This window comes from Carassius auratus, chromosome 19, assembly GCF_003368295.1.
Source record: "Carassius auratus strain Wakin chromosome 19, ASM336829v1, whole genome shotgun sequence".
In the NCBI taxonomy this organism is placed as follows: Eukaryota; Metazoa; Chordata; class Actinopteri; order Cypriniformes; family Cyprinidae; genus Carassius; species Carassius auratus.
Genome location: NC_039261.1, coordinates 6423962 through 6440947, shown reverse-complemented (window position 1 = coordinate 6440947; position 16986 = coordinate 6423962). Strand labels below are relative to the sequence as shown.

Here is a 16986-nt window from a genome sequence, read left to right as displayed (position 1 = left end):
TTGAATGCTTCTTGATTGTCCTTTTTGTAGGTTCAACATGGCCCGGTTGGTCCTCCATTGTGTCTGTGCCCATCTGATGGCAGCTGCATTCTGGAGGGTATAGTGGGTCGGCTCAGGTGTTGAAGGACAGGCAGCGGTTTACAGGCGCCCGTCGTTTGCTTAACCCTTCGATTAGGGTGTAGGAATGTCAGCTATGGGGGGATTTAGCGGTCCCGACAGGATCGTTTGACACCTCAGCAATCTGTCACGCCAGAGTGGCGAAGAACTAACAGTCTGCTCGCTCTGGACACAAAGGTGGCTCGCTTGCTCAGGGCCCATTCTGTCCAAAAACTGAGCTCCTTTATATTTTTTTCTTCTGCCATGTGTAAATATTGTGTCTATGGAGCGACGTGACCCAAACAGAAAATGCTGAATAGCTCTGTGAAAGAAAAAGAAAGACTGGATTCCAGAGACGGTAATAAATGACTCAGAATTGCTTATCCAGCTAAGCTTGGGGCATCGAGTTTATTTTTTTGAATAAAGTCATGAACATCATTACAAAGGATGAGGCATTTAAATAACATGGCAAATGAAATTTGAAACAGGCAAACAAGGTCAATATCATTAATGTTACTTCAGCTACATCTTCTTTAATTCAGAACATGTTGATGGTTCTGAGCTAATAAAAAAAATGTAAAGCAGTGCTTTCCTCTAGAAAGCAATTTTAAACACAGTAAATTACAGTATTTGGAGTGTGATATGAAACATGCTATCATGCAGCTTTCCAGACAGTTTATGGATTTACAATAAAAGTACCACTTTCCAGTAAAATGCTCCATGCTGTTGTTACTTGATGGAAGACAGTACAGCAACAATCTACTAGAAAGGTATTATCAGACTTTTTTTTTTTTTTTTTTGATGAAAGATTCTGATGGTATTCAAATGACTTTAGTGAGCATGCCAGTAAGCTAAACATAGCCTCTTTACAATCCTGCCAGCTCAAAAAGTCTTACATGATAATGTTTTTTCTTTTTCCACAAACCAAAACAATTGTACCGACAGAATGTATGTACAGCAACACTTTACAATAAGGTCCCGTTAGTTAACATTGGTTAATGTATTTATTTCACAATAAGCAATACAATTGTTATAGTATTCTTTTTTTTTTTTTTATCTTTGTTAATGTTAATGATTAAAAATACAACTTTTCTTTGTTCATGTTGGCTCAGGTCCATTAATTAGCATGATTCAAGATACAAATACAACTTTGGATTTAAATAATGTATTATTAATGTTGAAATTACCATTAACAAAGACAAAAATGCTTCCGAAGGATTTTTAATTTGACATTTTTTTAGTTAATTTTAACTGATGTACTGAACTAATGTTAACAAATGGAACCTTATTGTGCATTGTTACCAAAAGTCTTAATGGCTCGCTCACACAGTGGATGGAATGGAAAAGATGCGGTTTTAACTTTTAACTTCACTTGATTTGTTAACAACAAGCACACAATGCTTTCAAAAGTAGCAAACCTAGCATGACAGTCAAAGACATCAGTTTAGCAAATGTTTATATGTGAAAACAGTTAAAAATGTCATATCGAAACACAAAAATGCAGTCTGTGTGAACCAGCCCTACGATTGCTACAAATAAACATCATGTACAAATGAAACTCAGATCTGACTCCATATATCAAAACGTTATCTTTCAATAATACAGTCATTCAGAATTATTAAACACTTTTGAAAACCTAAAGTCTTAAGTTTAAGGATAAATTTACAATAAGTTCATCCAAGCTTGTCGGTAAGAGCAACACTGCTTTAGAGAAGAGCTGCAAAATATGACTGCAAAACAATCCTAATATGACAAATCCTGATAAGACAATATGGTTTGAATCAATTAAAACATTATTATATGTATAATACTGCACCAGTGGAGTACAAAAAAAAATATATTGGCTTTACTCCATCAGTTCTAATGATGATTAATATTAGATCAATATTTTTATGGTATTATCTTTAATAGCTGTGATCTTTGGCATGCATTTCAAAATGTTATGCCAAGTTACGAAGTGTTTAAAAGGTCACCAAAGTTCAAAGCCAATAATAATAATATGCAGTTTGCACAATCAATACAATCAGGAGGATGGATGTGCTATTCTTTGCTGAAAATGTCCCTTGTAAATAGCACTGTAAGTCACCGTTAATTCTGCATGCTATGGTTTTCTTCACTTTGACAGGAATAAAGTACACAATAAAATAATAATAATTATAATATATTGGGATAAAAAGGCATAAAAATGTGGAGTATCACAACCCAAATATAACTGTGCAACATGTTTGTATTAAACATTAATAGGTCCTTATAGGATACTGAAGGACATTCAAGCTGCTTTAAATTCACTTGGAGACTCGAAAGCCAGATGAGCACGGGGCAATTGCTACACGATGCAACCCAGTCCACTACCATCAAAGGTGATGTGCCTGCCTCAGCAGTCCATAGGTCCTGAGTGACAAGTGAATGGCACTTGAATTCATACCTCTGATACTTAAAAATAAAAGCCCAGCCAAGTCAACCTCCTGCCCTAAATTCCCAAAGACCATGCCATCTCCCATGTAGTCCCACGAAGGTGATAGGACAGCCTCCTATTCACAGGATTCCTGTTTCCTGGAGAGCTGTTATCCAAAAGAATGCTGCATTATCCACATGGCGAGCAGCTAACCACTTATACAGTGTTACTTGATATTGTCCTGGGCCAAAAAGTAACACTTCACCAAAATGGGAATTATGAGAAGTCTGCCGGTCGTATCATCATGACAGTGGATCGGAGAGAGTAGCTGGGGCCTTTGAAATAGTGCCACTTGATTCCATTGAATTTTCCGATATGTTGACCTTGTCTGTAGTACACCCCATTCAGGTTGGATGGGCCACAGGCATCATACCACCATCCTAAAACAAAAACATTTACAATTGAGAACAACTGGTAATACAGTTATTCAGGATCACATTATCTTAAAAGAAGAAAGCAAACAAATGTAGTACCACACAACATAAATCATACATACATTGTAAGAGTCATTTTAATTACTGTACTTTTCTTTAAAAAAATACAACCACATCATTAAAAGCCACTTATGGCCAGGCTAACATCTTGGTTGCACTTTATTTTACAGTACGTGTACTTACATGTACTTATAGTGTACTTACAGTGTATTTATATAAGAAAGTTCTGGTAACACAAGGTAACTATATGGGGTAGGGTTAGGTTTAGGGGTAGGTTCAGGGTTAGTACCTAGTTATTTACATAGTTATTGTAATTACTATAATAAGTTCATAGTATGTACTGTACATGGGGAACAGGACTGTAAAATAAAGTGCTACCAACATCTTTGCGTAAACTAGGTGTCTGAAACTAGATGCCTAAAACATTGCTTGTACATGTGTGATACTATTTTGGTTTATTATTTCAGATTATTGACTATTTTTATTCCTGACAGTCTAGCTGTGTATTTTGTCAGGCTATGCAGGCAGCTTTGAAGCTGGATCCAACAGTATGCAGGTGCTATGTGGTCACTGTGGTATAGGTGAGGAGTGAGTGAAACCGTAACCTTTAAAGTATTTAGGGAAAGTGGATATATATATATACTTGAAGTAACTGTACTTGGTAACAGAGCAAAGAGGATGTGCCAATCATATGTTCTACATAATTGTTTAAATCAGCTGTTTGAGAAGTCTCTTCTGCGGATTTTCGAAGTGTTATTTGTGTTAATGCCTGTCTTGACAGATGCACTTTTAATAGCATGTGCTGAGGGATGACCCGAAACGATGGGCTTGAATTTAAAAAAAGCAGTCTCCCAAAATGTCTCTAAATGTCATGTCATCATTTACTCATCTTCATGTCTTTTAAAAGCTGTATGATTTCCAAAGGAACCCAAAATGTGTTATTTATAGTAAAACTTCCATGCTGTTTTTTCCCGATACAAAGAAGGTGAATGGTGACCAAGGTTAAAAACGCAAGATTTTCAGTTCAACAACTTAAATTTCACTCTGTTCTCTCACATAAAGCTATCATATTGTTTCATAGAACTCAAAATATAGCCATAAAAACTAATTATTATATTAAATAATTAAATAATCTTGACATACATTGGTCCCAATTCACTTACATTATAAGCAAGAAAGAATCATGAACCTTCTTCTCAGAAAAGAATGAAACTTGAATAGGTTTGAAGTGCACGAGAACAAGTAAAGTACATTTAAAACTGGATGATTGGGTTTTGCTGGCAAATCATTATCATTTGTTATCATCTAGCTTTAAGATCCTCGGATGTTCTCCAAAAGTCACTGTGGCATTATTATACTATGATGAATAATAGCATTAAGCATGATTTGAATGAACTTTTATTGATACATTTTCAGTATTCATTATAATTAAGTTTGAGTAATTCTGTTATGTGTTTTTGTCATTTCTATTTAATAATTGTAGTTTTTCCGCTTGAAATGTTATTTGAAGTTTTTGTCTAGTTCTCGTTTTCATCTATTATATAGATGAAACAATCATAGATTATATATATTTTAAAGTGGCCAAAAAATATATATTCTTAGTAGTTGCAGTTAAAAATAACAACACTGAGTCACTGTACAACTTTTCAGCGCATTAAATAATATTAATCTGGCATGTTCATTCAATTAGACACGTATATATAAAAATAGAGTGCCTGTTGTGCCACGTCTCATTCCCATGAAGAACTTGAGCTTCACTTCACAAGCTCAGATGCCAGAGAGATCTGTGACATTTTAACAGCCGTCCCGCGAGCCAAATACGCTGCCCTTTGTCACGGCTCGCACTGACACAGTTAACTGTTGGATGCTGATTCTACTTGTTACTACCCCTTCTCATCTCAGGCCGTTAACTGGCCGAGGTCCTCGGTTGTCTCTAGGCTATGTGTTTTATAAGCTTGTTAACCACACTGCATAACAAGAAATGAGGCAACAGAATTATAAAAAAATTGATTTCATGATATAAACCAGAGCTGGAACCAATATGTATTTCATTAAAGCACTCACACTACAGAATTTAAAAGGGACTGACAATTTCAAACATTTCTGCACTGTTTTTTTTATGTAAAACTTTCATTAAAAATCTTTCATTGCGACACTACTCTGTTTTATTAATTGCATTGCCCAAATCCCCTTGCACATACAGCAGATTTATGCATGTCAACCTAATGTAAGGCTCACATTTGTTCTCGTCCTGATATTAAATATCTCAGAGATGAATCGCTGTCAGGGTTTTATTTAGCATTTGGCCACCAAGGACAGAGAAGGTGACGGCAGATTTGGGTGGACAGGTTTGATTAAATGATGCACAGTGATTTGAGACCTGAGAGCTGTCTGTATGAAAAGCAAAAGTTGTCTGTGGTTTGCATCCACTAAGAAAGACTGTGGGAGTCCTACACAGATCTACAGATACTTGGTGTTCAGCCCATTCTGGTAGACTCCTCACAGGATGTGAAAGTCCACAAAGGCCTCATTACTACTTGCTCAAATCTTTATGCAGTTTCTTTGCCAAAAAGAAAGCATGTGGTGGTCCTATTGCAGCAGTTAGCTGTGTACATAGACACAGACAGCGTTTAGACTGAACCTACTGTCTGCACACTTCTTAATTCACAATGGGACAAGTGTGTATGTAGAGCATAACATTATAGCAGCTCTTTAAGTAGTTTATTTGAAATTATTATTTTTTTTTTTAAACAGAATGATTAATTATTGGGTTCTAATCTTAAGTTTTGCTGAAGTGAATAAAAAACTTTACAGAAACACTATGTCTACAGTGAAAAAATATTTAGCGCAGTGTGTTTTGATTTCTTAAAAATCTTTAAGAATCAGAGACCTAGGTCTAGGTCATTTCATTGTGTGGCAACAGACATGTAAGTAGAGTAAATGCAACAAGATTAGCATTTCGTATTTGCAAAAAAACTCCTAGCTGCATATAATTAAAAAAGTACATGTTCTACTTTTCCAGTTGTAATGTATTTATAAGCTTTTATTCTACTTTACACGCAATGGTAGTACCATCTTGAGGATCACGGCTAGTGTATCCCAAGAACAATAACAAGCTTGTACAGATTGTTTAGTATGTATGGATATATTCAGCAGCAGTGGATTTCTGCCTTACCCCCGCTGAGCATCAGCGCACACTTGCACGTGCAGTTGTCATTGTCCATGTCTTTAGTGCTGAAGTCAGCGCCGTGGATCGCCAGACTGCTCTGTCTGCCCGCCGTCCCGCTGTGGCTCTTCAGGAACAACCTGAGACAGAGGGAGGACAGAAAAGAAGAGAGGGAATAAGTAAACAAGGAGGCCTTAGACAAGAAAAAAATACGGCCAGAAACATATATGACTGATTTATGCAAATTACCTTCACACTCATGACCCATTCTATACTGTTAGCATCAGTTTTTTATAAAATTGGCCACAATCCCCATACCATTTAATTCAGGCACCAAAGGACACGTAGAAACCACACAGAGTGTGTAATTCAACTCCAGCCACCTACACTTGAGGATTTCAACCGCAGTTTTCAAAACCCTCACTTAATGCAGGCTTGGATTCAAATGCTTAATTTTATGCAGCACTGACGCCCAGAGTTTGGTGATTGAAGGCCGGCCTTTGATTTTCCCATCTTGCTTCATTGTGTCAGCAAAAGTTCTGCCCAAGGTCTTAACCTGAGGGTTATTACCCCTCTGACTGTTTTTCTTTTTCTTTTTAAAGTGTTATACTCAAAGTCAAAATACTGTACTGCATGGGCACGCCAGCAATGAAAGGAACACCAAATGAAACATGTTCGGCCCCTCAAAATCATTTCCTTAAAGTCATCATGGCCACAAATAAGATCAGACAGTAGAGAGTGAGCTTTATAAATCTCTTCTTAGATGAATCTTGGAAGGCAATTTGGAAAATATATTTTTGGTTACATTTTTAGGGATGTCCAAAGAGGCCAGTGATGCAACGACAGGCTTTAGAGGCCAAGTGTGTGATTGGCGTTCTTATTGTTAAGTGGGATTTTTTTCTTTACGTTTTTTTGTTCCTCACACATCATCCATCTCATAGACTCTCTTATAACAAGCGGTCTAATCATTTTAAAGCCACCCACATCAAATATCAGTTGCAAACTTTCTTCAGTGACATCATGTTCATTAAGATGAAGTGCGCTGTTGCGGTCTCTAAACAAAGATAAATGAACTGGCTGTTTGTGGTTTCCGGATATGCTTGATGCCAAACCAATGTATTTTGTTCTTCGCTGACACTAAAAGACTATATTTTAAGAGACATTTTATAATACACAAATGCAATACTGATCGCACTCGTTCAGAATGACTGCACGCTTCATTTACAGTACTGTATAAGATGTCAAATTTGTCAAGCTTTTGTTTTTATGAGGAAATAAACTTCCAGGACGTCCTCAGAACATTAAACGGCAGACACAAACATGTTGCTGCATAATTTGACTTGTAACTGCACAATTTAACTGCACTTTACAAGTTCACTTCTTCATAAAGCATAGCCAAATAACATATTTAATTTTTTTTTCATTTAAATTGATGTTTACTTTTTAAAACTGTTTCAGTAAAATTTAAATCACTATTTCAAGAAATATCCAGAATGCACAAACATTATAAAAATGTGACTAAATGTTATAATACTAAATACTCAAAGTACATTAAGAGTGTGACAAGTTTACATTAAAACACTGGCCAACATATAAAAGTTATTTTCAGAAACAATTTTTCAATGTAGTGATGCACATAAATCATACAATTTGTAAGCTATAATTTAAAAGTGATTGAATATTAACATATAATTTAAACGTTTGGGTGCAGTTCGTTTTTTTTTTTTTTTTTTTTAAAGAAGCCTCTTATGCTCACTAAGGTAGCATGTATTTGATCAAAAACAGTAAAAACAGGAATGTTGTAAATTAAATATTATTACGTTTTAAAACAACTGATTTCTGTTTTATTTTGACAAGCAAATTATTCTTGAAATTGCAAAGCTGAATTTTCAGCAACCAAGAAACTTTTATTATTATTATTATTATTATTATTATTATTAATGAAAACAGTAGTCAAAACCAAATATTTTTATATAAAGTGTGACAGATTTCAGGATCCTCTGATTAATAGAAAGTTCAAAATAACAGCATTCGCATAAAACACAAATATTCCTGAATCATTATAAATGTTCTTACTGTCATGTTTGATCATTTTTTTAAATAAAAGTATTAATTTCCTTTAAAAAACAAAAAAACAAATGAACTGTCTATTGATAGATATGAACAGTGGTTTACAAAACCCTGGTTTAAAGCATTTAGATCAAGTCCCTCACACACAAAAACCAGGTGAATAAACGCACACCTGCTCATCTCCAGTCACTGTAGTTTCAACACACTTAAGTCTTGTGCGTTCAGTTACTGTTGTCCCACATATATCATGTCATGTTATGGCCTTTGTTTCAATGTTGAGCCCAAACATCTGCATGGCCAACATAGGATATTGTTCCTTATCCTCCTTCTCACCAGCCTTAATGAACTATTGCTGAATCAGTCCGAGCCTTACTAGGAAAAGCTGTGCTGAAAATTGAGAATGGAATGAGATTTATGTGGTGTTTCACAACAGCACCCCGAGGGAAGCATTCTCGTGTCCGGTCATTTCATTTCCCTAATCTGAAACGATGGCAGTTTGGTACTGTTCCTCACCGGATATGTGATGTTTATTCTGAGTAAAAGAGAATGTATGGATGTGTTTTTCCTAGTTGAAATCATGTTCATTCGATGAACTAAACTATTATTCTGCAACACAAACTAGAAGAATGCAGGAAGCAAATACAAAGTCCTCTTACAGCAGCAGAAAAACAAAAACCTGAGTGCTATAAGTCACACGTGCCATAGGGGTCCATGCGTCAGAGCCCCTTGTCAAAGACTGAAAATAAAAAGCCTTATATATCGTTTCCTTTCTGCGGCTGTGGGACATGTCAAAACCCATAGTGTGATAAGCGTGAGGCCCACTCCTGAGAGGAACCCACGGTTAGCTCCTGCAGAGCGCCTTTAATCTGTCACATCTGAAACATGCAACGATCCTGCAGCGGTAATATTTCTTTAATTTGGTAATGTTGCTGTGCAATTTAAGCTGAGTCTGGAAACATGAATTACTGTTTACAGCATCTTAAAGACTCTCTAATGACAGTTACTGCGCCATTTTGCTGGCCCAAAACATCTTAAAATTCCATTTTCATCTAAAAGGTCAAACTGATCATTCACGGTTCCTTCTTTTTGACCTCATCTGGATATAACAATGAGCAAATAATGTACAAAAATTGGATGTCAATGAAGGAGACCTAGGAAATTGGTCTGTGCGCCCTTTTGCTGACAGCACTTTGGAAGAACCTGAGAGTATAGACTTTTAATGCTTCAGCAGAGAGTTCACAGCCTTCAGGGTGTGTACATGTGCCAAGACCTCCATACAAAATTGAGATTTATACACCAACTGAAAGCTGAATAAATAAGCTTTCCCCTGATGTATGGTTTGTTAGGATAGGACAACATTTGGCAGAGATACGACTATTTGGAAATCTGGAATCCGAGGATGCAATAAAAAAATAAAATCAAAATAAAAATATTGAGAAAATCGCCTTAAAAGTTGTCCAAATTAAGGTCTTAAGAATGCATATTACTTATCAAAAAATTACGTTTTGAAGTGTTTACGAGAGGAAATGTACAAAAGATCTTCATGGAACATGATCTTTCCTTAATATCCTAATGATTTCAGCATAAAAGACAAATATATAATTTTGACCCATACAATGTATTGTTGGCTATTGCTACAAATATACCTATGCTAATTAATACTGTTTTTGTGGAACAGGGTCACAAATGAACATGTTTACTTCAGGTGCTTTCACACTTTCAGCAGTCCCGTCATTTTCCCTGCCATTGTTATTTACCAGGTCTTTTGATACTTTACTAAAAAACAAACAAAACAAACAAACAAACAAACAAAAAAAATGTATGCCTCATCAGGGGATACAAAACACTGATCAAAAATACAATTAAACGAAAAACAACAAAAAACAGAACAAAAACACTTAAAAAAAAACAACAGAAAACAAAACATACAAAAAACTTAAACGCCACTCAAAACAAATAAAAACAAAAATTCTAAAATTAACAAAACAAAGTATTGAGAATTAGATCTCTTATCTTTAAAAACAAAGTCAAGTACATTGTGAGTGATAAAATGCTGAAGTTTAAGTAAGTTTATTTTGGCTTTTAACTGCTTTTCGCCCTTTCTGCTGATTCCCCCCCCCCCCCCCCAGCTACTTTATACCTCATCCTCTCTCATAATTTTAAGCTTAATTAATATTTTACTCAGAATGCCCACTCAAACACACACTCATGTAAAAAAGATCATCATGGCCATCAGCATATGTTTTGCTATGGTTGCTGATTCCCAGCATGGGATGCTGGAATGCTAGTTTCCCAACCAAACTTTTTAACTACTGTAGGTTAACCAGCAAAACCTACTTGGTGAATCAGCGCCATGTGAAAACACTGTGACTCTGCTGGCACAAATCAGCCTGGACTGAACTGATTTAAGCAGGTCTTCTCAGCAGGGATATACACACTCTACTCAATCAATATACAAAGCAGCCATGTAAACACAGGCAGAGTCTGGGTGTCTGTCAGTGCTGTGGGCATTGGCGCTGGGTCAGTGGCATGCAGCCCAGGAATATGAACAAGACTGACCCCCCGGCATGACCCCGTCCCAATGGGAAAAGAGGTTGCAGCAGCATTGTCAGGTCCTTCAGAGACTCCCAGATACTGACCCCTATCCTCCATAACTTTCCTTGTGTAGGTTCACCCTAGAAACAAAATACTGGCCTCTCCCCAATTCCAGCTCACACAACACTCATACAATTAAAAGAAAAATTAAACCGGCTGCTGCAAAACTTCCACATTATAAAAAAAAGATATATATACAATTCATTCTGAATTATTGCTAGATATCATTTTTCAATTCTTCCTTACATGGTTTATTAAAATAGCCGAATAAAATGCTTCTGCTCGGCTGGAGATTGGAAATGTAATTTATGATCACATTCAACAGTGATGTAGAGCACTGTATAGGTGCCAAGCTAACATTAGCAACAGCACTGATCTTTTGAAGCAATTACGCTCAAGATCCATTTAGCTGATTGTTACACTCCCCCGAAATGAATGAGCTTCAGAATTCATAAGTTGTGTAAACATGACTGTAATAAGAGCTGATGTTTATCAGCAGCATCTGCAACAGCGCTCTCAAAATTGTCAAGAAATTTTATACATGACATAAATGGTGTAATGGGTATTTTTCTTCTTGTCGGTTTCCTCTCTCCTTTTTGCCCTGCTTAATTTTTCTTGCTCAGGTTATGCAGTTTAAAAATACACAATTTTATGTATTACAGGATCGAGAATCTTACATAATAGTGAAGGACAAATATATAACACTTATGCACAAAGATGCAGCAGTCTGACAGTTTAAACCATTTCATATACAGGTCTAAAAATATATATATATATATATATATATATATATATATATATATATATATATATATATATATATATATATATGTGTGTGTGTGTGTGTGTGTGTGTGTGATATTTTCCAATATGTCACTGCAGATTTATCACAATGATTATGTCAATTATATTGAATGGATGCATTGTTTTGCCAGATTCACCGCAGTTGACATGCACTTCCATTGTGGCCGGTGTAAACCAATTATTTTAAAATCCCTAGTAAATCAAATGCTGTCCATTGTTCACCAGTCAAAACGAGATTGCGAAACTGAGACAATGACCCTGTGGTCCACCCATGTCAAAAGTCAGTGTATTGTCACAGGCATTGATCATTTTCACAATTGCTGTCATGGTCTGCCTATTCAGTGCTCCTGAAACCAGTTGATGTTTCCATTGCATAAGCCTAAAAAGTCTGCATCGGGCAGAGCTGTGGTCAGTTAGCACCACCAAGGCATATAACATTACTTTGTGATAGAAGTAGATAACTATACTTGAGGTTTGCCAAAAGAATGCACAAGACCTGAAAAAATAAATAAATAATAATAATTGGAAAGGTTATTTTTTCCATGACAAAGTCTGATTTTCATCTTGTTTTAATGTTTACACTAGTCTACACTTGATTTTCCTGAAATATTCTTGACTTAAATCCATGTTGTAGCACAAAGGTTAAAAATACGCACACACAAGAAACACCAACCTGAATTACTGTGTGTGTGTATATATATATATATATATATATATATATATATATATATATACTGACATTCTAGTATGTACAGTACATGCAAAAAATATTTCTGAAAGAAGTACAGTAACATTGTAAAATATTATTAAAAAAGAATTTGTAATAATATTTGTTTAATATATTTTACAATGTGATTTAAAATTAAATGGAAATATAATTTCATAATAAAATGTCATATTTCCTTTCAAAAAAAGAAAAAATAATAATTTAATTAAAACATAATTACACCAAACTTTTCATCGGTAGTGTGCATATGAGTTGCTGACTTTCACAAAAGAATAAAAATGATTTCAGATTAAATGTAACATTAGAGATTTACTATTTAAATTATTAAAGTGTCAAAACTAATATGCATTTGTAATATTGCTCTGATTTATTGGATCACACTTCTCACTCCCCTCATATACCCAAAATTATTGCCTCAGACCTTTGCAGAAACTTAGTTATGTCAAGAAAAATAAAAAAGAGAGATGGTCATTATTTGAAATTTATTGTTCTGGCATGGTATACATTCAGCCAAGTGCTATTTGCTCACTTCAACCTTTACCCTGTATGCAGTTTGGAAATCATTAGTAATGAAAAAATTTAATAAGTTTGACAGTTAGTCCTTTTCATGATTTAGGTTATGGGATTATGCTCTATTATTTCTATACACAATTACTGTTCTAATACCAACTCTTTTGTAAACCAGCTTTACATTTAAGCGAATGCAAGCGGCTGGCAGTCAGACAAATATTTCCCGACTGGAAAGTCTCCACGTTGGTTCTGACAAATAGAAATGCTTATGCACCGTAATATGTTAAGTTCTAAATTATCCATTGTAGATTGATGCACACGCTTGTGGAATTTTAATGTGCTTTTATGTGCCATTGACTATATGTGTGTGCATATGTACAATACAGTATGTGTGCATGTATTAAGCACAACTGAATTCTGAAATGCTGGTGTTACTGCTATACTTCTCGAAGGGATATTTCACCCAAAAATAAAAATATGATCATTTTCACTCTTCCTCATGTCATTCCAGAACTGTATGATTTTCTTTCTTTTTGTGGAACACAGGTTTTGAAAGACACGAGGGCAAGTAAATGATGACAAATTTTGTTTTTGGGTGAACAACACCTGTAACTGCCTCATTACTCACCTTTCCTATAGACTACATCTGACTAAACCAGCACTTGAGAGCACAAACTATACTGGAACAGCATAAAACTCGAAAAAACGATCTGTAAACATTTTGCAGACTCTGGTAGGTTTTACAAAAAAGCAAACATATTAGACAGGCCTATCTGCATGCAACATCTACCGCTTGTGCTTTTTATAAACACAAACTAAAAGGTTGTCAGGTCGGAATCTGAAGGTCTAATCTGAATTGCCAGAGGTGGCCACCTCATGCACACTTTATGTTGGCCCAAAGAAAGAGTTCATTTTGGCTAGTATTCTCAAGAGGCAGTGTGTGATTACCATAGCATAACAGTTTGAGAGAACAAATCTATTTTTAGAGATGAGAATGCTGATTAGATTCCTGAAACTCTTTACCAGCACAGGACACTTTGGGCCAGCCAAGTGTGCAGGACACCACGGACCACAGCCCTGCTAAGATCCAAATAATTTAAAGTTGAGAGCTCGTAAGTGTTCACCTGCTTGTGCATGAGATACAAGTGCAATGAACAAAAACTGTTTGACTTTCTTTCTTTCTTTCTTTCTTTTTTTTCTTTTTTTTTTTTTGCACAGTTTAAAATAAGAAATCTTAGTGGTTAACAGAGCTAAAATAAAGGGGAAGCATTTCGAGTGAGACTCTAATTCAGCCCCAAATGGAATTTAAACAAATAGCTTCATTCCTCCCCATAGCTTCACCCATGAAAAGCATTTAAAGATCCCAGAGAGAGTAAAACTATGAATGAACAGAGGGACTTATCATCAGACTTTAATAAAAACACTTTCATCTTACCCGTGATGCTCCCACAAATTTAATATAACATAATGGTTCATGTACATTTCATAGATAAACATATACCTATAAGCATTTTGTTATTATTTATTTATGAAAGATTATGTGAAACTAAAGACTGGAGTAATGGCTGCTGAAAATTCAGCTTTGTCATCACAAGAATAAATTGTATTTTAAATATATCAAAATAAAAATCAGCTATTTTAAATTGTAATAATATTTCACAATATTACCTTTTTGCTGTTTTTTTAAATCAGACAAATGCAGCTTTTGTAAGCATAAAAGGCTTCTTCAAAAAACATTTAAGTATCGTACCGAACCCAAATGTCAGAACTGTTCAATACATAAAATCCTAAAATAAAAGGTCTTTTATATAAACCCTTATAACGTTCTGAATTTTTTTGAATCAGTGATTAATGAGCTGTTGAGCAATATATATTTTGCATTAAATACATACATATATACATTGCAATATATACATTGCATTAAAATAATGAGCAGCATTCACTTAAAAAAGCAGAAAGTACCTGTAATTTTGTTTTTCACTGTCGATGTGGAAACTGTCATACTGAGAGAAGGCCTGGTGTCCGTCCCAGTCGGTCAGCTCCACATGGAGGGCATACTGCTTCTGATTGGTCAGAATGTGCACAAACTCATTTCCCAGCCAGTGTTCGGCCGACACACTCCCAAAGCCCTAGAAAAGAGGACTCCGGGTCAGTTCAAGTATCGACTTGGGTCACAAGAGACGTTGGATAAAGCAGTGGGAAAGAAAATCCTGTCCAAGATATTTCAAGCCTTACAGATTCAACACAGAATTCCACTATTCCTCATTTTCTTGAGATAATAATTACAGATTTTCATACAATTTTGACATGAAGGTATCAATAACCACTGGTCCGTTTCTGAGCCTAAATGTTCAACGGCTGAATCAGATCTGGAAAGACTGAGAAAACACTACATTATGACATGCCATTCCCAGCACTAATATACATTATTTTTTCTCTGTAATGCCAATGAGAAATGCAGAACTGTGTATATAGTATCTGATTAAACATGTAGTGCATGACATGACTTCGATGAGAAGCAGTGTGTTGTCCCGTGTCATTTCTATGGACACAAACACACATGACAAAGAAATAAAATAAAATCATTTAACCCGTAATGTTTTTGCTTCAAAATGTCCAAGGATATTTTGGATGAGTGTCCATGTCTGTAATTGATCCATTCAGCTCTAAACAGCTGCAGAAAGGCTTCTGAATCATGTCATAATGCAGTGCAGGTGCTAGCGACAGTAATAATTTTATTACAGCATAACAGAACCATACCCAAGTGCGAATACAAATCTTTAATGAGCAACATCTGTAATTAGTTTGCCTTTCCCTGCTTCTAGCAAATGAGAAAATTTCCAATGTGGGCAATGGAAAACACAAGTGCTGGATGGATTTTAACATACATGCATACCTTGATGTATCATTTTAACCCTGCATGGTTCTGTATGTAAATAAGAAATGTATATAATTACAAATGATTTGTAAGTAAATGAATAACATTGACACGGTGGAAAATTGTGTTAAAAATGGTCCTTGAATTAAATATGAATTAAAGGATGTATTTGTGTACTTGAAACTAAAATTCTGAACGGAACAGTTCTTCAACGTTTTCCCTAAAAGCATAAAAAAACTCTTCTTTCCAAAAAGACTTTCTCACTGTTGCAATTCGGAACAGCTAACACTTGCCTTTTCCATAAAACATGTCTGAATTCATTTTTGTCTGAAAAGAAGAAATACAAATCACAATTGTGTGGTTTATGTATCAATGCAATTGTTTTATGGAAAGTGCTTCCAAATAAATGAATAAATGTAATATAATCGATGCCAGCATTTATAAACAGTCTCAAGGAGTAAATGCAAAACAGCCATTTTTCCATTACAATAAAGCATTGTCATATGTAAACATCCATATTTTTAGTAAAACTATGTTTTGACATAGATTTGAAGAAAGTGAACTTTATTAACAGACGAATTTGTGGAGAACTTCAGCAGAGATCTCTCCTGTAAAGGGAGTTTTGAAAGGGAAAAACAAAGGTCATATTATTGGATGAGAAACAAGTAAGAAATGAAAGAAAATAATGTTGCCATATGGCTACACTGTATCACAGGGTTAAATAATTAAACAATGCCTATATGAGTTTATATACAACCAAATTTAACCATGCTACAGGCAAAGTAATGATGATATCACTCGTATTGCATTACAGACTGACTGAAACCTTCTTCTCACTTATTAATTGCTGGCTCATGGGAGCAGGTGATTGATGAGTAAGAGTAACAGTGCAGTAAACATGAGTATTTCGTATTGCCTGTAGCACTCCTGTGAGGATAAAGAGGGTCTGTCCTCCTAAAATCCTTGTAATGTGCCTGAAACCTGATGGCTGATTTTCCATAACCTGTATCTGTTTATGTTGTCAGGGGTGCTTGTTCTGTTCTGATTGGGTTTCCCCTTGGAAGCCTGGCCTTTGTGCATGGGATCGTCCCTGAGAAGCTTTCTCGCCATAAAACCGCATCATTCCTTATGTGAGTAATGTAGAGGAAAAACGAAGATCAATTGTTATTTTAGACCCTAAAACAGGGAGTTCTCTTGGGTGTGTGGTTTTCTATACACCACAGCATCGGTGTCTCAACAACGCACTCAGTT

At 35.4% G+C, this 16986-nt stretch overlaps 1 protein-coding gene across 1 annotated transcript in view; it reads right to left on the bottom strand.

Moving 5' to 3' along the window:
• Positions 1 to 485: 485 nt before the first annotated feature.
• The window catches only part of LOC113119250 (angiopoietin-1-like), a 50654-nt gene continuing 34153 nt past the window's right edge, over positions 486 to 16986 (bottom strand). The window contains exons 7-9 of the mRNA XM_026288558.1: positions 14820 to 14986; positions 6161 to 6291; positions 486 to 2931 (exon numbers count right to left, since the gene is read on the bottom strand). Coding sequence (XP_026144343.1) covers positions 2768 to 2931; positions 6161 to 6291; positions 14820 to 14986 — 462 coding nt within the window. The 3' untranslated portion in view covers positions 486 to 2767. The remainder of the gene's footprint in view (positions 2932 to 6160; positions 6292 to 14819; positions 14987 to 16986) is intronic.